Source organism: Molothrus aeneus, chromosome 6, assembly GCF_037042795.1.
Source record: "Molothrus aeneus isolate 106 chromosome 6, BPBGC_Maene_1.0, whole genome shotgun sequence".
NCBI lineage: Eukaryota > Metazoa > Chordata > Aves > Passeriformes > Icteridae > Molothrus > Molothrus aeneus.
This window is the reverse complement of record NC_089651.1, coordinates 54,572,081-54,594,886: the sequence shown is the minus strand read 5'-3', so window position 1 is coordinate 54,594,886 and position 22,806 is coordinate 54,572,081. Positions and strand designations below refer to the sequence as shown.

At 45.9% G+C, this 22,806-nt stretch overlaps 1 protein-coding gene across 3 annotated transcripts in view; it reads right to left on the bottom strand.

Annotated features, from left to right (window-relative positions):
• Positions 1 to 21,778, bottom strand: part of CEP170B (centrosomal protein 170B) — a 58,274-nt gene extending 36,496 nt beyond the window's left edge. For all 3 annotated transcript variants that reach the window (XM_066551287.1, XM_066551288.1, XM_066551289.1), the window contains exons 1-6: positions 21,747 to 21,778; positions 20,355 to 20,490; positions 8,332 to 8,421; positions 5,242 to 5,320; positions 2,567 to 2,625; positions 1,156 to 1,294 (exon numbers count right to left, since the gene is read on the bottom strand). In XM_066551287.1, the coding sequence (XP_066407384.1) occupies positions 1,156 to 1,294; positions 2,567 to 2,625; positions 5,242 to 5,320; positions 8,332 to 8,421; positions 20,355 to 20,459 (472 nt within the window). In that variant the 5' untranslated portion in view covers positions 20,460 to 20,490; positions 21,747 to 21,778. The remainder of the gene's footprint in view (positions 1 to 1,155; positions 1,295 to 2,566; positions 2,626 to 5,241; positions 5,321 to 8,331; positions 8,422 to 20,354; positions 20,491 to 21,746) is intronic.
• Positions 21,779 to 22,806: the final 1,028 nt, after the last annotated feature.

The window sequence follows — 22,806 nt, the reverse complement described above, 5'->3', positions numbered from 1 at the left end:
CACACAGCTGGAGACAGCAAAGAGACCAGGGAGGAACATTTCACTGTTTTAGTGCACTGTGTCATCCTAGGGGGATTTTCATAAGGACAATACATGGGAGATTATGGTCAATCAACCCACTCTAATTAGTTATCATGAAGCCTTAACAGATCTACCCAAAGTTGTACACTTTTCTAGAAAGCTGCCATACCTGTCTCTAGGCAAACTCACCCAAGATGTTTACCTCACTCTTTTACTTGCCATCCCCTTCCCTCCATTCTCCTCCCTGATTCTTCCTCCAACAGAGTGGGCAACTCCCCCTGCTAAACCCTAAAGCTTTCCAATTGCTCTGCCATCCTGAAGCCACAAGACCACCACTGGCAGTCATGTCACCAGTATGCTTTAAAACCTTTTTTGTTCCTCCCATGCATCAGCAAGCCATGAACTGATACCTGACCAGAAGTGGGGAGAGAGACCTGTCAGGACAGCACACACAGGGGGCAGGAATTTGGGTGAAATGGGTGAGACAAGACTGCTGGGAAGGTCCTGGCAAACCATAATGGGGAACACAGAGGAACCAAATTCAACAAAGGATCTTTAAAGGCAGGCAGCAGTTGTTAACAAAATGGAGAAGAGAAGGAATTTCTCAAACAGAAAAGGTTTGAAGCTGGGGAACAGTGAACCTGAAGCAAACATCTCCCAGTTTGGCAGTCAGTTTCAATCCCACATGTTGGCACGTTAGGAAATACAGCCATTTAAAACCATCCAGGCTTTGTGAAAGAAATGGCTTGCTGCTTCTTTGCCTGCCAGCACCATGCCACAGCAGCTATACATTTTCTACTCTGAGTCACTCTCTCTGTTCAAACACCAGCTCATGATTAGGAAATTAAAAATAGACCATACAGGTGCCAGAGAACTTACCAAACCTGCTCTGCCCACAGGTTTTCCAGAACACACACAGCAACAAGGCATGTAGGAGCCATCACACCAGCTGATTTTTTTTTTTTGAGACTGAAAACCCAGAGTCTGGAATAATCCAGGAGTTTAGAAAGATGATCCTTCCAGAACTGCTCCCAAATGCAACCCACAAGACTCTACTGTCAGAATCATAACCCAGCACAGGACTCAAGCTGCACTTTGCTCAGAATCCAGATGAACTGGTTCCCAAGCAGGTACCTGTAATTGCTTTCCTCTCTCCTTTCTCCAGCTTTGCTTGTGGGGACTCTGTGTAGACGCTGTGCTCCATGGGCTGCTCCGCCCTCTTCACGGCCGTGCCTTTGTAGTTCATCTGGAGTTGGCTGGTGTACTTCTCATGCTGCAGAGACACCAAGAGCAGTGAAAACCTCTTCCCCACCAACAGATCACCCAAAACTCCACTGCAGCTCTGTCCTTCAGCAAAAAGCATGCACACCTGGGAAGAAGCTACAGAACAGGAGAAGTACCCCATTTGGAAGCCATTAAGTGACAATTCTAGTACACAAGAAGGTCACTGTGACTTAGCTCTGCAAAACAACTAATTAGCAAAATCCTTTAAAAAATAGACTGAGAAGAATCAGAGCACAGGCCATTCTCCACTCAGGATTCAAATCCTGAAATCCCCTTTGTTCTTAAAAGAACATTATAAATTATTTCAGGGTGCTCATCTGCATTATCTCAGTTTTTCAGCAAAGGCAATTGGAATCTATTTGAATTATTTTCTCCAAACTCTTTCCCCAGCTAGGAAAGCGATTCTACCTTAAAACAGGTTCCATATTAACACAGTAAATGAGCTATTTAGAAGCTGGTTTATTACAAGTAAATTAATAAAAGGGTGAACCTATCCAGTTTATCCCTGAGTAAGTTCAATGAATCATTTGCCCAATTGTAGCTGTTAAATTCCCTATTTTTGCCAATTCCTAAACATGGAACCAGGGCTAGGAAGGCAGTATCTGCTAGCCAAGAGCTGATGCACGGCACTGATAGCCCAGTCCCACAGTTGAACATTATAGCTTTCTTGCCCAGAGGGGATTGCTTTTCTGCCTTAGATAAAGGGACGCTTGAATATTTCTTACCTGCTACTGAACAATGTTTAAAAAACACCTCACTCCTAAGAAGACTGACTGCTCACTAAGTAAAAATTGGGAGCTTGAAGGCAAAAATGAGATGATACCCATGAATAAATTAAGCAAACTTCAGCCTGATTGAGGAGGTATGGTGGAGCTGGCATAAGTCACCATGCTCAGAAAAGACATCTGTGCTCCACTTCTGGGGAGAAAAAAGTTTTGCTGTGCTTCACCCACAGGTTCATGTGCTGGTTATTCTTTAACACGTTACAGCTTAAGGAACCTTTTTTTTTCTTGGCAGTCACGAACATACAGAACTTGATCTACATGTTAGCACAGGGATAGGAGATCAGAGTTGAGATAACTGGGAAATGTATCTCTCCTCAAAGGAGGGGTTCATTAAGTCCAAATCTAAAGAGAGCCTCACATTTTGAAACATATCACTGCCATCAAGAGTATTTTAATATTTCACTCTGCTTGATCATCACCAGAGTATTTAAAAGTTTGGTTTTTTTTTAAAGTGCACTGCACCCAGCCACTCTTACCTTTAATGCTTCTTCTGGGACTTTGTGTTGAATTTGTTCCAGGACATACATATTCGAATGTACAGAAAATTCATTAAGGAAAATACAAAGGACTTGAATGGACAAAGAAATTTAACATTTAGTCACAGAAAGAAAACAGGATCATAAAACCAGAAAGTCTTAAAATACACGGGGTAGTTAAAGTTGCCTGTGCTGCAGCCCAGCATGGTCTTTGCTGTGCACAATCACATTTGCTGGGCATATCCAGGACAGCTGAGGGGCAGCAGACGTGGGGACCTGAGCAGGAGAAGCCTGAAGGAGCACCAGCAACTCAGTGCAGGACCTGGGGGAGCAACCAGAGCCCCAGCTCAGCTCACACCCTGACCCTCTCCACCTGGCTGGTGGCTTCAGGCAGACCACTGAGCATCCTGGCCAAGATGGGCCAGTTTCACATGCTGGGTAAGGGAGCAGCAGAGCTCAGCTCCTTGCTCAAACCCTTGGCACTATGGTGCTCTCTTGCCCTGGCAAGGCCTTTCAGTCACTGCAGTTTTCTAGATGAAAAGTAAATCAGGTCATGAGCTGCTGTGACCTCTTAGGGAGGGAGGCATTCACATGGTTGAGCCCAGGCAATAATCCTCAGCAATGCTGTATTAAAAAAAAAAAAAGCAAAAAAAAAAGCTGGCATCTGGAATGTCATCATGAACAACCCAATCAGCACAGCAGAAAGCAAAGAGGAGGAAAAAGGAAAGATGGAAAATGTTAGACTAAAAATAAACCCAGTGATACTGGCCTAGCAGGGAAACTCTGCACAGCCTGTAAGTGAAACTGTAAATGGAAAAGAGAAAAGCTCTCGTGCAATGGGACACAGAGACTCCAAGACCTCAGGAGATGCTGCCATCCACACCAAGCTGCCTGCAGTGTGCACAGAAAGCTCTGCTAAACAGAATGGCACCAACACAGCAAAGCAGAGAAAGACCTTATAGCTGCCATAGGTACAGTACATCTTACAAAGGTTACTCTAAAACCTACATTCTTTAAAATTTTCCTGTTAAGGGCAATAAATTCTACAACTCATGAGTATAACCATTCATTTCACTTGAATATGCATGAAAGGGCTGCAGGACTAAATACTTAAACTCAGCTGCTCATTGCTGAGAACAGCTTTCTGTAAAAAGTTTAAACTGGTATTGGAGCCATTAAACCCACCCATGCTCCAGGCACTGATTTTTGCCTTCCCAGGACTGGAGCTCACAGCAAGTCTTCTCTGCATTTCCTCACACACCAAGAAACCAGAATATACACAAGCAGCTGCATAAAAAAAAAAAAAAAAATTGCAAAATCAAGAAAAGCTTCAACTGAGGTTGCCTGTAATGGATTTCATCACATGTGCAGCAAGACACCACCTTTAATGACAGGATTCCAGAGGAGAGTGACCAAGACCCAAATTATGATCCATGGCCCAGAAAACTCTCTTTTCCTGCAGATCCAGAATGGCACACACAAGTTTAAGCAATCCTGGTGGCAACAGTGAGTGCTCCTGCACTGTCACTGCAGAGAGCTGAAGTACCAGCTCCCTGGGAGACCAGCAAGGCTGAAGGTTTAGAGTATTTCAAGGGCTAAAGCATGGCCAAGCACAAATGGATTATCATGGGACAGCAAAAGGCAGAGGAGGAATGTTGCCTTGGGGTCAAGGATGCACAAGAATTTTCCAGCCAAACATTTTCCCCCACCAAATTTAAAACTAAAACTTAGTCTCTGGCTCTATTCTCAGAAATGTCTGGACTGTTTTAATTGACATCTCCCCAGAAAAGAAAAAAAAAAAAAACCCTGAAGAAGACACTTGCTACTTCTAAATTCAGCTTGAGTGGGCAAAGTTTGGCAGATAGAAGTAACTGAAAAAAAAGTGAAAAAAGTATTGGATTACATGAAAAGACAGCAATAGGAGCCTCTACTTACCACTATTGCTCTTCAGACTCAGAAAGGCACGTCAACATCTATTCTTATAGCCAGCCATACTGTCACATCAGGGTAAAAAAGCAAAGGGATGAAAGCAAAGGTGTTTCAGCAGACACTGGCAGGATTTGTGGTCTGTAAATAAAGCAATAACTGCAACCTAGCTTCCCTTGCTAGAGGTGAAATGTGCTATTGCTAAAGATTTACTCTTGCATTTTATGGCAGAACCAATTTGCACAGGCAAACTTTAATCAGTACACAGTCAAGGTCTGGCTACAAACTCCACAGCTAAATGTTGAAGGCTGAAGGCCTGAAAATTGTCTGAAAGAAAGCATCTGGGTGAAATGACTAATAAAACAAGGCAAATTGAATGAAAAAAAATATAGGAAGATATCAGTTCATACAAAAATATATTAACTATGTTTGCTCCCAGCTAGTACCAGCTACAGTTGCCACCCAAATAAAAAGAAAAAACCACAACCCTTCCTTAGGAGGAGACTAAAAAGGCACTTCCACATTACTGCCAGTGCAGGGCCTGATCCAAAGTACAATGAAAAAGCAGGCATCATGATTAATGTGCTCTGAATCAGGTTCATGTGGAGAAACACAAGCTCATGAGACACCCAAAGGCTCCAAACAAACACCTTACTCAGTAGACACAATTAGCCCTGGTACCTCTCCATGCAGCCAGCAGCACAAAACCCAAACAGAGCCTGAGTCCCCATCCTCTCCAGAAAGGATATCATAGCCGAAGCGAATGACATCGTTCAGTTTCAGGGTGATGTACTTCTGGTCAGGAATCCTCACATCATTGACAAACGTCTGCAGGAGAGAAGCACAGGAATGGGTTTGGACTGAGGGTACCAGGGTGATGGATCTCAGAGGGATGGTGCTCCTGGAGAGCACCCATGGCCATCTGCTGATGGCACTGCACGTACTCAGAGTGTGCCAGCACCAAGTCAGGAGCTAGGAGCTAAGTTCCTTGGAAAAACCAACACCAGCAAGCAGCTCCCATGGGCAAGTCAGAGCACCCCAATTATGCTTCAAAGCAAGGTGCTGTGAAGGGACCTTTAGGGAGATTTCCTTTGCACCAACTGCAAATGCAATTTTAGTCCCTGACTTGAGCAGGTAAATGAGGTGCCTGAAGTTAGGAACTTCAAATGCTCTTGGTTCTCCTACACCCGTCTCAACCAGCAAACGGTTGCAATTCATGCCCTTAATTACTGAGCTAGGAATCAGCTTTCTGCTGGATGCCAAACAAGACTGGTGTCAGCCCCAAGGGGTGATAATTTAACAAGCAAAGCCTATCACAGAGGAAGGGGAAATGAAAATGCACAGGGAAATGGGAAAAAAATTTGAAGCAGCATCACCATGACACCTGAGGCCACACTGTCCGAGATAACCAAACCCCTCGCGCTGAAACTTCACCCGCTCCTTTTGCCCATGCTCCAGGCAGTTAACTGAGGCTGAAAGGAATTAACATCCTTCTAAAGGTGCAAGACATGTATTTCACAGCTGTGAATAAATGTCTTTGATGTCTGTGCTTCCGGAGGGAACCCACTATGAAACAATTCTCCCAGACCAACCGAGGATCAAATCAAGCATGCATGGACATCTTTCACAAATAAACCCATGTGCCTTCGCAATGACCTGGGCCAAACAAAAAAAAGAAAGGGGTGAAGAAGCCCCAGAGTGCTGATGGGGATTAGCCTCTCCCACAGCTGGATTTGAGGCAGTCAGACACCAGGAGTTACCCTACTTGGGAAGGTGGGATTCACCCAGCCTCTCAGACCAGGAACCTGCTGCTGGGGCTTTGTGCCATTAATGCAAATGCAGCTGAGGAAACAGAATTAAACTACAAAATGAATTTGCATGTTTGCATGACTGCAGCGCAGTCTTTTCCTTCTGTCTTCTCACCTCAGCCAAGCCAAACATGCATGATAAGACCTAGTATTAACCACAGATGAAAAATAAATGGTAGAGCAGGAAACTAGAATCTCAGCAGACAACAGCCCCCAGTTTCCTGGCAATTTATAGAAGAGTTGGGAAACAGGCCTGTAATTTCAGAATAAAAACAGTGAAGCTAGTTAAAAGGCACAGAATTCCAATTTGCATTAAAGTTTTTAATATTTAAAAAACCCACAACAGTCGCATCTGGAACAAGAATAATTGTTTGCTGAATTTTCTTCAAAAAAGTCTGCAAGAACCCATTTTGATAGTTACCTATTTGTCCACATTTACTTGAGATAAAAGTAACTTCAGTAAAATTCTTAATTTGGATAGAAATGCTACCCTTAAAACAAAAACCTTTGAATAGAGACAGCAGAATTACCTGAACATTATAATAAAAACAATATAAAACATTTTGACAATTAATATTAACCAGATTATCCAGCAAAGCCACATAATGCATTGCTGACTACTCAAATACAAAATAAAAGGAAATTCTGAAAATGGATTTAAAATCAAGATGCTCAAAAGTGATTTCTTTAGTTTCAGGAGGGAAAACAAGTTTTTGTGACAATTTTCAAATAAAAATATGTTTATTGCATGCAAAATTTGGTTTGGCCAACAACAGAAACAGTCAAGAGAAGTGTTTGATCAGCTGCAAAAATAGGCACTGCTGCAACTCCCTTTTACTCCACTACCTCTCTAAGCGTAAGTCTACTATTAAAATGCTGTAAATTCTTATGTTTAGCATGTGATAGAAAGATAGAAAATAATTAGTGGTACATGTCTTCCCTCCCTTGCTAGCAGAATCTTTAGCTGCTATTTTGCCACCATGAGTTAAATACCACAGCTTTTGAACCAGGGATCCAGCTAGAGTCCAGACCAGTTACTGGAAATATTCCCATTTCAGCAGGGCTCTGTGCCTTCAGCTATTAGGCTGAGAAGGATTAGCACTCATTCTTGCTGTGTTCAGATGCCAGAAGAGGCAGAATGGTTGAGGGCTGCTTTAGCCACTGTTTTTGTACAAGTTTCTGGGCTCATCTTGTGGTTTTGTGGCTGTGATGGTGGAGGGCTTCTATGTCCAAAACAATGAAACAATGGCTGCAGTAAAACCCCCACTGGGAAGACAATTAGGTGAATCTAGCTTAGGCCTGCTCCAGCAGAGGAACAGCTCCACTTGTATGAAAAAACTACCAAAACAGAGGCATGCTACGACATTTGGACATTTTTAACAACAGTGGTGTATTTAAGTATCATGGAATTCAGGTGTCTAACACCACTGCATAAGTTGAAGCAGAGCAAAGGTTAAAATTCAGTCAGGCTCAGTTCCTTCTTCTGTGCTCACAGTATTCCTCAGTTTTCATGCAAAGCAGGCTCAAGGCAGGCAAAAAAGCAATTTTTATTATTAAAAAAAAGAGGTGGTTTTAAGTAGTTTCTCCCCAATGAAATTAAATTTCTCATCACCCCATAAATCACTCCATGCACTGACAATGAAACCACCAAAAGGTCACCCTGCTCATGCTGAACAGCTGCTCCAGAATCTCCACCAGTTTAAAGTTAACATCCCCAACATGCAACTGAATTTAATTCTTCCCCTTTTGCAAGAGGCTTTCTAATTTTGTGAGCCCTGAAGCGTTCTGCAAGGATACCAGCAGAGAGGGAAAAAGCAATACAATATTCACCAAAGCTTTCCCCTCCCAAGACGAGATGCTACACAACCTCCACCTCAGGCCTTGCAAATAATGATGCATGTTTGGCTTAACTCGTGCCAACAGCTGCAGTGACCCAAAAGGGTCTGAGAGCAGGATTCAGCGAGCACATGAGTGCTTGCAGACTCAGCACAGCACCAGGCCACCCCTGCCAGCTGGAGGTTTGGTACTCACCCCGTTTAAGCTGCCGAGATCCTTCACCCAGTGCTCATCCTTGTCCTTGTCATAGTTGATGACAGCGTGCTGCTTATCCACACTGCGGGACTGGCAATGGAAGCACAGAACGAGCATCAGGCACAGAGACACTGGTCATCAGAGCAACACTGAGACATTAAACTGCCTTCATGGGGCTAGGGGGACAGAAGGGGAAAGCAGGGAGGATTAAATACTATTTACTGCTATAAATAATGGAAGGATAAGCAGTAAATGCTTCCATGGTTGGTTGCAGAGTTTGAAGACAATACGCTTTTTTTTTTTTTTTTCATGGAGAAGGGAAAATAAAAAGTTTTTAAAAAATCGCTGAAGGCTGTCAAGACTATGCCACAATTTCAATAAATTATATCAACACACACTGAACAAAATCAGTCAAACTGAAAGCCTGGGGGCCAGGATCTGAGCCAGCATGAGCTAGAAGATCTCCATTTTTCAACTGCTGAGGCCAATGGCCTCAACACTAGGGATGCTCCTACTTGGGATCATTTCTTCCTATTTTTCAAAGAGAAAAAAAATCATTTTCTTGAGTTACAAACCAAACTTGTTCCCAAAAATTTATACTGTTCCCAGGATTATGTCCTGGAATTGATTTAAATTTTAGGATGTGTTCCAAACTAGAGGTTAGTAAACCTGGAATGAGAAAGAAAGCAACTCCAAGAAAATTTAAACTGTAAACTGGGTTTGAGTACACTGAACTTAACAGTGATCTGGTGCCACTGGCTTTGTCACAATGCACAAGTAATGCACCTTATCTTCAAAACAGTGTGACGCTTGAGCAGGCATCATGTCAGACTTCTGAAAGAAGTGCTAGGACAAGATCTATGAATAATTTTGAAATATGGTGTGTTACATCTATAAAGACACCAGACTGTCTGTTTTTAGACCTGCTGCCTCTCGTAACTTGAATCTTTGCTGCAGTTGACCTCAGGCAGACACTGGAAGCAGTCTCTCCATCAGCATGTACACACAGCACTGAGACCTCCCTGGTACCTCAGGCCAGGGGAGGGGAGAGCAGGGAGACCAGCCAGGCTCCAAGTCAGCTAATCCTCATCCTCCTGGGCACCAACCAACAAGTTCTTGCTGAAAGTCCTTTCCTTTTGCCAAGTATAGACACACTGGTTTCCACAGCACCGCTCTCAGCAAGCCATTATCTGGCTTCTTGCAAGCATGCAGAGGCAAAGATTGTTTCAGGCAATTCCTTGGTGAAAAGAGGCTTTTTTCACACAAACTGCTACTATTTGCAGAAATTTCTTCTGGCCCTACCAATATCAAGCACATGGGAAGTACCACAACACCTGAGAAATGGCGTCTCCTTCCCCTGCAGAGCACCCATCAGCCCAGGAGACACATCCTCCAGAATAACCTTGAAGTACCAATATGAAGCAAGCACTATCTGGCCAGAAGATTACCCTTCCACCTTGCAACATCCCTCACACTATTCATGACATGTCACCCCAAGCAGAGGCAGTGAGGACAGGGGCAAGTGACCCCATGCCTCCAGCTCCCTCACTAATACAGTTATCCACATGCTGCTGGACTTCCAAGGAAGCACTTCATGCTTTGCTGCCCAACTGATGCTGCTCAGACAGCAATCACCCCACAAAGACACAAACAGAGGTGGAACAGACAGAGAAACCATGGCTGGGGACAGCCCACCTGTGCCTCCTGCTATGCTGAGCACTAAACAGGAGAAGCAACACAGAGCAAAGCCCTCCCAGGAGGGGCACACACAAACCCCTCACCCCCATGCCATCCCCACACTTGCTGTCTGAGCCCTGACCTCAAGGCAGGGCACATCTTAAGCATTTGCAGTGAAGGCAGTGCTTCTCTCTCCTGTTATCCACACCAGATGCAGCTCCTCAGTCCATTTTCAGTGACCCAAGTGGCTGTGGCAGGCGTGTGCAGTGCAAGGTAAGGATGGTCCAGGTGAGCACAGCTGAGGGACACTGCCCAGGCCCTGCACCTCAGCACATGGCCCTGAGGACAGGAGTGTCTCCAGGCACAGCCTCAGGTACCACAGCAGCTGATGCTACACAAGCTGGGGTTGTTCCTGATCTGTCACATGGTCCCTCACACCCTTTGGAGGATGTGAGCCCAGAGCCTGTCCCCACAGCAGTCTGGCTGTTTGAGCACTGTATGGACAGGGCTCCTGGAGGGATCACCACACCTCACCTACACAGCAGAGGGGGATGACCATCCCCTCTCCCTGTCCATGGGCATTTATGTGCTGTGCTTCATGGCACCAGAGTCAAAGACAACCATGCACAGGCAACCATGCAAACCCTGCACAGCACAGACATGATCTGTCTTCCCCGTGATCCCTCTGCTACTCAAAACTGTGGATGCCACTGTTCCCAATGAGATACAAGGGAATGCTGATAAACTGCTGCAGCAGTGTTTGCTTTAGCTTTTTACAGCACATCATGGAGGCTCATTTAAAGATTAACAGATTCTAAAGGCAGAACAAACCATTTATCTCCCTTCCAAGGGCAGAAAGGTTTCCAGACCAAAAAGTTAACCCAGACAAAAAATTGGGACAGATCTGGTATCTGATTTTAAATGTATCACAGGTCACTTTAAAAGAAGTTTATTTCTGGGAACCAGCTGTCTCCAAAAAATTCAATTTGCCCTGCATCTGACCCTGATGTAACTGAGCACAGCCCTTGGTCTGCTGTGTTCTACAACAGCTGACTTCAGCCACTCAGGGGTCCCCAGTCAGATGGGGGTCATCTCAGGGGAGCAGACATGTATTCCTGCAACATGATATTCCCCTCCATAAATGCAGAAAGAGGTCACCAAAGGAACCAATTTATGCCTGTTTTCCAAGGAAGTTTCAGCTGTGTTCAAGAAAGCCTATGGCAAAAAGAGTCAAAACAACATGCAAAATCTGACCCACAGTCTTCCTCCAACCTCTCAGCATCTCTTTAAGAGCACATCAGGAACAAGGCAAACTGTTATGCATATTGCACTTCTGTGAAATTTCATGCTTTTGTGGAGAAGAGAGGAATTTTCTTAGTTTTGTTTACGTTAAGCCAGCAAACATTACAGGAACTGGCAGCAGGAGTTCCTAGGGGCCTGTCTCCAAGGAAACTCAACTTAAAGTAACTAAAATCACACCTTATTTATTTTGATGCAGACTTGCCAAAGGTCACTCTTACTTGAGAACTGAGGTGTGGTTTATTTCAACATCAGTCACATTTAACATAAACTGCTCTTGTGTGCAGTGCCAGCAGCAACTCAGCAGCTGATGGTGCTTTTGTCTCTTGCAGAGAGGAGCAGGCTCCCTTAATCCCACTTCCCAAGAGGAGACTAACCAGTTTCCATGCTGGTAACAGCTGAGAGCCCAGGGATAGTCACTTCAGCCCAGCAGGCCAGTGGTTTCTAAGGAGTGACCTGCTGAATCACAGAAAGTGATTTAAGAAGCCTGAGTCAACACATTACAGAGCTGCCCATGGGTGCAGAGCTCCCAGCCACCTGCAACTTCACTGGAAAGATTTTAGGCATTTCTAAATTGAAAAACTGCAATTAAGTTGACTGAGTCACCAACATAAGAGGACTTCTAACCTAAATGCACACGTGCACCAAATACTGAGTCTTGCTTAATGATCAGCCATGACCTCCACAACCAAAGGCAAGACTGATCCGTCACGAGTAGACATAGGGGTCCAAAAAAATAACCAAACAAAACAACAGAATTTCCAATAAAGTGTTACTAAGAAACCTCAATTACCTATATCCAGATGTCAAAAGCAAAAGCACTTATGATGGGGTGAGAAGCAGTCCTGAGCTATGGGTAAGAGATCCAAACAACCAAACCAGAGCTGGAGCACCTCAGGGGAGGTTGAGAAGGGGAAAAGAAAGAAGGGAGGTATCATCCTCTTAAGCACTGGTGATCTTCAAGCAAGAAATAAGGCTACATTCCAAGAGGCTGGAAATGAAGGAAGCACATAGCATTTTCACCATATCCCAGCACTGGACCTGTTCTCAAATGAAAACAACTCTCAGGAAAACACGTGTGCTTTTCTGATTAAGAGTATTTACACTCCTCTGCAGGGAAAACATGGGCACTGATTTGTTACTACACTCAGCCCTCATCCAGGGCTGGAATTTCCAGACATTCAAATCACTTCCTAATATAAGGTTGTGTTGCTTTTCTGTCATACAATCTACCATGCATCATGTTTTAAATACCTAGTAGACAAAATGCACACACAGCATATAACTGAGGAAGGAGGTTCTTTATATATAGCTCTTCCTTCTTCCATGAACATGTTAAGCAGATGGTACAAAACACAGGAATGGTACCTGGGGGTCTGCCAGTCCCACAGTGGTACCAACACCTTGGATCACCAGTTTCCAATCAGCCATGCAACCAGGCAGCTCACTTGTGATTCTCAAAACTGCACACATCATCAAATCAGCAAAATCAGCTTCAAAAGCTTGCAGAATCTCCATAGAGGCACAAATCACACTGTGGCTACGTGTGCTGTGCACACCCTACAGCTTTGTGTTTGGGGAAGGGTCTGATCCAGAGAACAGGGATCTCAGGATGAAAATATGAGCTGCAGAGATGCCAAACAAAATCCACAAGGCAAAAAGACCTGCTTAGGAAGGCAGGAGGAGAAAGACAGCCAGACAGCCTGTGTTTCCCCACAGGGCCAGGGAGCAGACACAGCTCAGCTGTCTGTGCAGATACAGATGCTACTTTTTTCCTCAGGAGAATTACCATGGGTGAAAACCTACCGGTTGGGGCTGAGATTTGGACCTCAGCCCTGCCAGTGCCGCGAGGCATCGTGGCACTGGAGATAAAATAAACAAACATGAGCAGTTTCCCTGTTCCTCACTGCAGTCTGCTGTGCACTTCTGGCACAAAATAACTGCAGCGTTCTGGTGGCAGCATGCAATAAAACAGTTGCTCAAATACTTTCCATAGTGAACAGGTTACATTTCTGCCAGTACTGTGCTCTGCACAAGTGTCCCAGTAAGGAAATATAAACCTCTGCTGGTGTCCCACTTTAGAACAGAGACAGACAAAACCAAATTAAAAAAAAAAAACAAAAAACAAAAAAAAAAAACCCAAACAAACAAACAAACAAAAAACCCAACAACAACAAAAACAAAAGACCCAACAAAACAACAGCAATAACAACAAAAACCTGTTTACAGGCATTCTGGCCTGAAATGTGAATTTTGCTCCTCAAAAGTAAACATATGCTGGATAACATTTAATGACAGATGTGAACACCTCTTTCAGGAGGGGTGTTGGGTCACAGATGGGTCCTCCTCTTTCACCACAAAGCATCTCACAGCGTTGTGTGCACTGGCCCCTCCAGTACTTTTCCAGAATATCAGTGAATGCTCCATCCTGCCCCAGGCTGGCTGCAAGTGTGTCACCCCTGTGGCAGCCTGATGGCTCCCAGGGGCAGGTGCTGCCAGCTTCCAATGACTCTACCTGAGCAGATAAATCTCTTCAGCAAGTGCAGCCACCTCATCCTGGGGCTGGACTCTCTTTACAGCTCCCAGGCTGCAGAGGCTCCTGCCCTCAGCTCTGCTGCAGCCAAAATCATGGGCTTAGCAGATCTGTGGCTGAAGCAGGGCCTGAGTATTCAAGCAAAAAATAAGGCACTGAACAAAAGAGAGAAATCCCCCAGGAAAATGAAACTGTAATCCCCACAGCTTGGCAAAGGGATTTGGAAGCTGGCATGATTCCCATAAAAACTTAACCCATTATTTTGGGGTAAAATGGGTTTTTGCTCGCTGGTTCCCCATCCCCAAAGTGAACTGGTTCAAGTGACCCAGGGTCAGATCCTGACCACAGGCAGGGAGCACGCTGCCCACAGATGCACTGGCTTTTCCTTTGTTTTACATGGCCACCCAGGAGGAATGGAAAAGCATAATTTAAGGTGGGACACAAGCCTGAATTTTTATAGTGCAGCTGAGCTGCTAATGCCTGGATCAGGATCTCATACAAGGAAGATACATCTCCCTTTTTTCTCTGTCCACTCCAGAGTGGGACAAACCCTCTCTTGGCAGTCCAGGCTTCCAGCACCTTGCCAGCTGCATGAACCCCTCTCAACCCTAATAACCACCTGCCCTCAGTGCCAGCATCACCTCTCTCCCTACCCTGCCTCCAGCAATGAACTCCCCTCCCAGGTCTGCCAGTCTTGATATGCCTCCAGCCTCCTACACCCATATGCCATTAGGCATCATAACCTCCTCCCATCAACTGCACATTAACAGAACACAATGGGACAAGGAAGAGCCAAAAAAACAACTCTAGGCCTGGAAATACAGGATGTGCATCCTTCCTCCCACAGCTGCTGTCCCAGCACCTGGAAACACTACCTGTCAAAAAGCAGCACCTTCCCAAGGCTAGATCCATTCCCTTCTGTAAGACACTTACTTCCTTTGTAACACCTAATGAATTACTCTTGGCAAACCCAGGGACTAACTTAGGTGCTTGTTCACACCCTCTGGATAATTGCAGCAAAACGGCACAGGTAGGGCATCTCCCCATCCTGACTACAGCTTCCCCCTTCCACCCTACACTGCCATGGGGAAGGAGGTCCAGACACAACAACCAGCAGAGACTCCTCATGGCTTCTTCTGGGAGCTCCCAGTGCTGGAAATACATGAGCAATGGAGGGATACAATTTCTGCACTGTAGCGAAGCCACCTAGAAGGACCAGGAAAAAGATCATCTACCAAGTTCTCACCATCTGCTTCTTCCCAGCATAACACTGTACCAGACAACCACACCCATTCACACTCGTTTATGTATGCACTAACTAAACTACACAGGAGAGACATGGTATTATCAAGTATGGCCCAAGGAAGGCAGGATACATCAGGTCAATGAAACCTTAATTTGACCAGATGTCACACACAGGCAGGGTTCATCTTTGCACTCTATTATTTGTGGAGCATGCCGTGCACCCTGCATACCAGACACAGAACAGATCCTGCGGGGAAAAATACCCGGGAACAGCACAATAACAGATTGCATCTTCATGCCTATGTACACAGGGGCAGAGGCAGGATTACACAGGCAGCCTTCACACCAGTGTGTTCTAACTGCTCTGCAGTTATAAACACTTGACTTAGCAGCCATAAGAATACTCCTTCCGTGCCTAGAATGCTTGTAATTCCCTGTCTTTTTAACAAAGCAAGCTAAAAAGATGGAAACACAGTATTGTTACTTTTGTGTGATTCACCACAATGAACTCGTATATCCAGCTCACAAGGCCTTAGCACTTGAACTGACTAATTGGTATCATAAGCAGCAATGGTCCCATCTGGACCAGTGACAGATGCTTGGCTAGGAGCTTTCACAGCTCTCTTCTGACACCAGAATAATAAATAGCAAGTCTTGACCCATCTCAGGCCTAAGGGTGATGCTGCTCAGCAGCCACATCCTGTAATGCCCGTTTTGCCCACACTGAGAGGCTTCTGCCCTGCGTGCACCACCCTCTCCACTTCTCCACATCCTGCTGCTCCTCCTCTCACTCTGCACTAACAGAATCCTCACTTGTACTCGTTGTACTTCTTCACTTGGCCAAATCTTCATCACTTGGTGAAGCTCTATAGAGTAGAAATCCAACTGCTACATGCAAAGATCTGACCTGTGGCTTCCTGAAACACAGGTGAAGAGGTTGAACAAGCATTCTGGAAGTATCATTGCACTCTTAGCTTGAACAGCTTTCCTTGACAGCTGCTTTGACCACTGGGTCAGGATGCCAGGTTAGTTGTACCCTGATTTAATCCAGCACAGCTGCTGTTACATCTACACCCCAGCCCTGTGGATACCTGCACCCAGTTCCTCTTTGCCCAGCCTGTGACACTTCTCCACTCCATCCCCTTGCCAGCCTCACTCCCAGATGAAATCACTTAAGGGAATACTATCAAATACATCCCTGCTGACCACATTCAAACTCCAGATTTTATTCAAAGGTTTGGAACTTAGTCAAAGCCGCTCAGTGTGGGCAAAAAAAACCAAAACCCACCACCTCCAACCTAGTCATTCACTCTTGAAAATCTTCACTGACCCAGCTCTACTACAATGCCAGAACTTCAAAGAACAGGCTAAATATACTTTTAAATAATTGACCTGAAGAAAAAAGCATTTTTCTTAGAGTTGCTCACAGCAAAGACCAAAGAAGGGAGATAAATTATTGCATCCAGAACACACTGCATAAAACAGATGCCTGGAAAATAAACTCTCATCCCAAACACCTACAAAGTTTAGCAGAGTTATAAGCAATTGCAAACAGTGTCTCCTGATAGGAAATGTCAGGCTGTCTCAAAAGGCATCTAGGATAAAGGCATAAAAAAGAAAGCATCATGCTGCCTGCACCTACTCACACTCATGTAAAAACTCACATGCCCAGAGCATCACTCTAAAGTGAGGGAAATAATCAGGGGAGCACTGGTTAAATATTTCTATTTGTCAAATTTTCCAGTAAACATCCCTCTCAAACAAAACCAGGGAAATCATGACACTGCTTTCCATTCTGTAAATATTTACATTTAGCAAAAATGCAAAAAAATGTTTTGTTTAGGAGCAGCAGGGAATGTTTTAATGGTTAAGCGAAATTTTTGAGTTTGCAAAATGTTTGTCGCCTGAGTACCCATCACAGTAAGCAAGTTATCAAAGCTGATAAAAATGGCAGCTGCATTTCCCAAAAGAAGGACGTTGGGGGAAGGAAAAATTATTTTCTTCAGGATGGTCCCAAAATTCTTTTAGTTTTTATTTTAAAAAAGTAGATCTTTTCAGACTATTGCTTCCTACCACCCCCGAGTTTCACATTAAAAACCCACAGCAGTGCAAGTTAGTGAAGGTCCAGACTTCCACACTCCTGCAGTTTGTTCACTGTTACCTGAAGGAAGCAGCAAAGCTGTTGAAGAAATAAAGCATTTTTCTTAGAAAAAGGGCAGAATTGAGCTCTTGGCTCTGGCAGCAACACTGCATGCCAAGCTACAGCTCCACTTCATGGCATTTTCACCCATGCATTAACATTCAAACCCAACTTAAATCTCGCATTTACTTGTACTAGAAGCTTTAGAGAGCTGCAAAAACATTTACAATATTTCTAATCCTCTTAGTAGGTATAGAAGATATCAAGGTAGATTATGTTTCCCCACTATCAGACCTACTTTAAGATTAAAGACTTTGGTTTCTTCACCTCTTTGTTAATCAGAAAGCAAATCCACTACTTGTATTATGAAATAAGAAAACCAGACAAAACTAAAGCTTAATTGCTTGGTGACAAATCCATCCTTTTTTGCTGTTTAGAGATCTGATACCTTGAGACAGTCCATTCCAAGAAAATATCAATATACAAGACACTCCTAAAATAGTAAAATGAGAAAGGCAAGACTGCAGGTCTCCCGGACAAGGTTTATCTCTGTGCCGTGTGTTTGAGCACCGTGTTACACGTGGACTGAACAGGGGAGCACAAACCATATCACTATGAAATCAATAAGCAGTAGCAGCCTTAGAGATGAAAAAACACTGACCAGGTCACCCAGTCACTGCCAGTCTGTTCCCAGCTGTGCACTTTAAAGGATTAAATGCCAGTATCTTGAAATATATATAGAAAATAACCATGCAGTGAATATATAGTTTCAGGGTTAGTACCACAGAAATACTACAAGGTGCAAACAACTGCCACGAGAGCTCTGTCCATCTGCTCTGATAACTGCCCTGCTTCTTAAGCTTCCCCCAAGACAAATGATTGTGCCAGTCTGCACAACGATTTTGTGACATGGACAGTCACAGTAGGGAAAAAGTCTATTTTTAGATCTCATCCTCCATCTGCTCACATACAATTCTGCTTGGATATGAAGTCTCTCTGCTCACAGTTTCTCTTCTGCACTCAGTCTTACTACAAACATCTCATTTGGAGCCCCAGGTAGCTCTGGAAAACATCTTCATAAACAAATGGCTAGGAAAAGAATGTGCTGTGCTGTTCAAAACAAGACCTTACATGTGAGCCTAGAAAAAGCTTTATTACTGGAGATAGCAGACCAGTAATAAATGTTTTTAATGTAATAAAATGTTAATATATGTTTATAAAGGGTCACATGTAGCTCACCCCATGAACACAAGCTGCTGGCTTTTATAGACAATCCAGAGCCTTCACTCTGGTGAAATAATGAAAACCTCTTTTAATACCACCCACCACCTACGAGCCCCCAGATACAACCATTTCACAGATATTCCTGGCTCCTCTAGAAATCTCAATTCATTTACCTTGTAGAAAAGTGCATGGCAAACAAAGAGCCTTCACAAGGTTGGGTACTCCACAAGCAACACTGACAAGCCAGCTCAGGCTTGCAAAGAAACATGAAATACTCTGGTTGGTATGGAGTGCCTCACAATCCACGACATCCAGTTAACCCCATAAGCAACCAGAGAAACAAGCTGTGCATTTTAAGCATAACAGGTATTTGGGTACTTTTATTTTAGAGTGCACAGCTTTAGACATGACTGGCAGAGTACTGAAAGCTAACAGTAAGAAAAATGCACAACAGCCCTCAAGTTTCTTCATGAGATATTAAGATGGGCAGCCACAAACAAAGACCATTTCTGGAAACCAGGGCCACTGTGTGTTTTCTCCCTCCAAGTAATGAGAGAAGATGCCAATCAGGTTCCTGACACCTAAATGCAGACGTACAGCAAATATCAGGACATTTTTAATGTCTCACCTTTACATGTCTCAGCAGCCAGACATGTAGAAACATGAAATAAGAGATAGTGTGATTCATGGGAGAACCCAAACAGATGATCTGCTGTGGAACAGGAGTCCCAGCTCTACCACTGCAACACAGCTGTGCCAGTCATTGCCAGCATGCAGAGCAGGACAAACACTGCAAGCTCTCCTCTTGTGGGCACTGACACTTTGTTACAGCTAGAGAGCACCTTGCCCTTCAACTACACCTCTACAAGCACTTCCACCTCTCTAAACAGGCCTCCTACTGACATATCATACAAAATCCCTGCAGCAACTACAAACACAGCCTCCTACATCAGCACAGCATTTAGGACATACCTGTGACCAGGTCAGCAGTGGAAATTATGAGGAGGGAGTCTCCATTGTGCAGGCAGCTTCCTAATTTTGCCACCAACAGGAACATTTGCCACCTTCACAAAGGGGCAAAAGGGGGATGGACAGGTGCAATAGAACATTTTTTGTGCACTTAAGTACTCATGGCATGGGTTTAGCAGAATCACTAATTCAATTCTGAGCTTCTACGAATTCCTGAGCTAAACTGCTCCTGTCAAAAGCTCTTTGCAAGATTCCAACCCCATTCGTCTGGAGTGACATCTACTACATTATGCTGTCAAACATCAGACCACAGTCAACACTTCAGACATGCTGGATTAGGTCCAGCAGAGACACACGCTGGTATGGAAAGTACTAATAGAAGCTCAAAGTTTGCCCAAGTAACACAAATTACTTTGGGAAGAGGTCACCAGCCTACTCAGCCTACCAAAACAGATTTCCTCTGCTAAACATCAGCATTTTCTACCATGACAAAAACACCTGAGAAATACCAGCATAAATAATTTAATCAAACTTAAAGGGAAAAACAGGTAAACAAAAAGCCCTGCCTGCATTCAAATCACATGCAAACAGCACATGTGTTAAAAGCTAAAAAAGCCAGCAGCATAATCACAGATCAGGACAGAATGGAATGTCTTTGTTTACTGCTTCTAGTAGCATCAAGACAGTTAATCTATTTGATTAATCTCCCACCACTACAGATCCTATCCATCTGATGACATGGCAATTTGAAAACCTCACTTGTGCTGTCACAAACATGAAGTCTTCAGGGGAAACACAGACTCAGGATAAAAAGAGGAAGTTCCTTTTAAAAGGTGTCACTTGAAAGCATCAAACATCTCTACAGATCCCCAGCATTACATACACATTTACTGCATCTTCAGAAGAAATAATTACCAAAAAAAAAAGCCGTGTTACCTGGAGCATCAGTTCACAGTCATCTCTCCCAACAAATATCATCTCCCGAGGGAGCCGATGGCGAATGCCAGTGCTGCTCACCAAGAACCACGAAGTCACGCTCATTTTGGCGCTTGGCACTTAACCTTTATACATCCTAAACACAAAAAAACCCACAAGACACAGTTAGCTATTAATGAAGTGTGCAAGTACAAGAGTGTGTAGCTGCCATTCCCAAATTTCCCTCTACCGTGGGACCCAACGCTGCCTCATGTCATGCACTTGTGCTCCTATCTTAAATCTCTGGTGACAACAAGCAGTTGTTGTGAAGTGTCTGCCAGGACCTGCTGCCCATGTGTAGGAGCTCTGCAGACCTGGAAATATTCCCATGGCAAAGTAAGACTAAGGATCTGCAGAAAGGATTGTTTAAAAAATTGAAGGCTCCAGCTGAATCCAATGAATGAAATGATGAAATATGGTGGAGGGGAAAAAGGAGAAAACAAAAAAGATCTCCTTTCCGGAACATTTCCAGAACATTTTCCAGAACCACTACCACAGCGCTACACGGCTTGAGCCTTCCCCATCACCAGAGATGTGGACCAGCACATCACCGAGGTGACATAACGTGGCTCCTCTAACCTTTCTCAGTGCATTCCCAGGAGCGCTTACACCAGCGCTAGGAGGGAGGAGACCAACCTCCCCATTGCTCATCCCACTTCCACACTGATTTAAGTTGGGAGCCCACAAATCCTTCCTTCCTTCCTCCCCCGCTGCACGGCTGGTCCAAACACCGAACCGCTCTGCGACCCCAGGTCAGGAAGCCCAGGCTGCGGTTGATTCCCAGCGGGGCTCGGTGCCCAGCGGGCGGAGGGGCGGCAGCGCTGACCGGCGTGCGGCACTCACCGGGCGCTCTCCCGGCCACACCTATTTGTTGTCGCTGCTCCTGCGGCCTCTCCGCCTGCCTCTCCCACAACATCCCATTTTCCCCTGCCTGGCTGAAGGAAGGAGGATTCACGGCACACGCCAGGCTCTCGCCTTCCCCTCACCCACCTCCCGGGCTCCCAGCTGCATTCCTAAGCGCACCGGGGGAAGGAGATCTCCATTTTCCCCGGACTGCGCGGCGCTCCCCGGCCCGACCGCCGCCTCAGCAGCCTCAGCGGCCGCGGGGCGCTCAGGTGGGGATGAGTGCCCTCCGCGGGGACCGGGCACAGCCCGCACGGCCCCCGCCGCCTCCCCGCCGCTCCGGGAGCCGCCGCTCCGCGCTGCCGCGCCCGTGTCACGACACGCGAGCGGCCCCACACACCGCGGCCCCGACAAAGCGCCCGGGAAGGGGAGCCGGGAGCCGCCGGCAGAGCCCTTTGTGTGCCGGCCCCCCGGCCCCCGGCAGTCCGTCCGTCCGTCCGTCCGTCCTACCTGCTGCGGCCCTCGGCGCGGTGGCAGCCGGGCACCGCGCCCCGCCAGCCGGCTCTGCCTGCCCCGCGGGCCGCTCCCGGCGCCCGCCCCGCTCCGCCCCCGCGCCGCAGGTTCCCGACGTCAGGAGGCGGCTCCAGCCCTGCCGGGCCCGGCCGGGGGAGGCGGCGGTGCCGCGGCGAGTCCCGCACCAGGCTGGCCGGGCACCTGGGCGGAAGGTGCTGGCCTGGCTTTGGGTCCTGTCATCGCTGCAGGGACACAACCGTGGCATGGGTTGGCTTGGAAGGGGCCGTAAAGGTCATCTACCGTAAAGGTCATCTACCTTAGAGGTCATTACCCTGCCACCATGGGCGGGGATGCCAGCCACCAGACCAGGTTGCTCAAAGGCGTATCCAGCCTGGCATTGAACATCTCCAGGGATGGGGCATCCACAGCTTCTCCAGGAAGCCTCTGGCAGTGCCGTGCCCTGGTTCAGCATCCCTCCCTTCAGGCTCTCAGAGGGGCTCAGTGAATGCCAGCAGAGCCTCTGGCACCTCACTGACCAGGGCAGCCTGGGAAGGTCCAACATGCAGGCTTGGTGCCATGGGACTGGAGATGCTGCCTCTGCAAGACACCGGGACCAGACCCAACACCAGGGAGGTCCAGCACCAGCCTCTTCTCCCACTCAAGTCCCAACACCAGCTGCTTCTCCAGCCCAAATCCCAGCACAGCCTCTCCAGCCACTCAAGTGTGCCTCAGCACCAGTCTGTCTCTCCAGCAGGCTGCAGGTTGGCATCCATCTCCACATACCCTCCTTGTCCTCTTGCAGGGCAGTACCTAAATGCAGTTGGCAGGATTGAGTTAATCTTGAGCATCTAACCATGGAATAAGAGCCTGAAATGGGTGCTGTGAAAGGACATGCTGTTTTATGAGTTCTTTTCAGTTGTAGGTAACTAGAAAATTCTGAAAAACAGTAAGTGCAGTGAGTGATGACTTTTTCTCCCATTGTGAGGAGCATTGAATATCATGGTAAAGCTTTCTCAAGAGGGCCCCAGCTCCTGCAGATGTCAGTGGAACTGCAAAG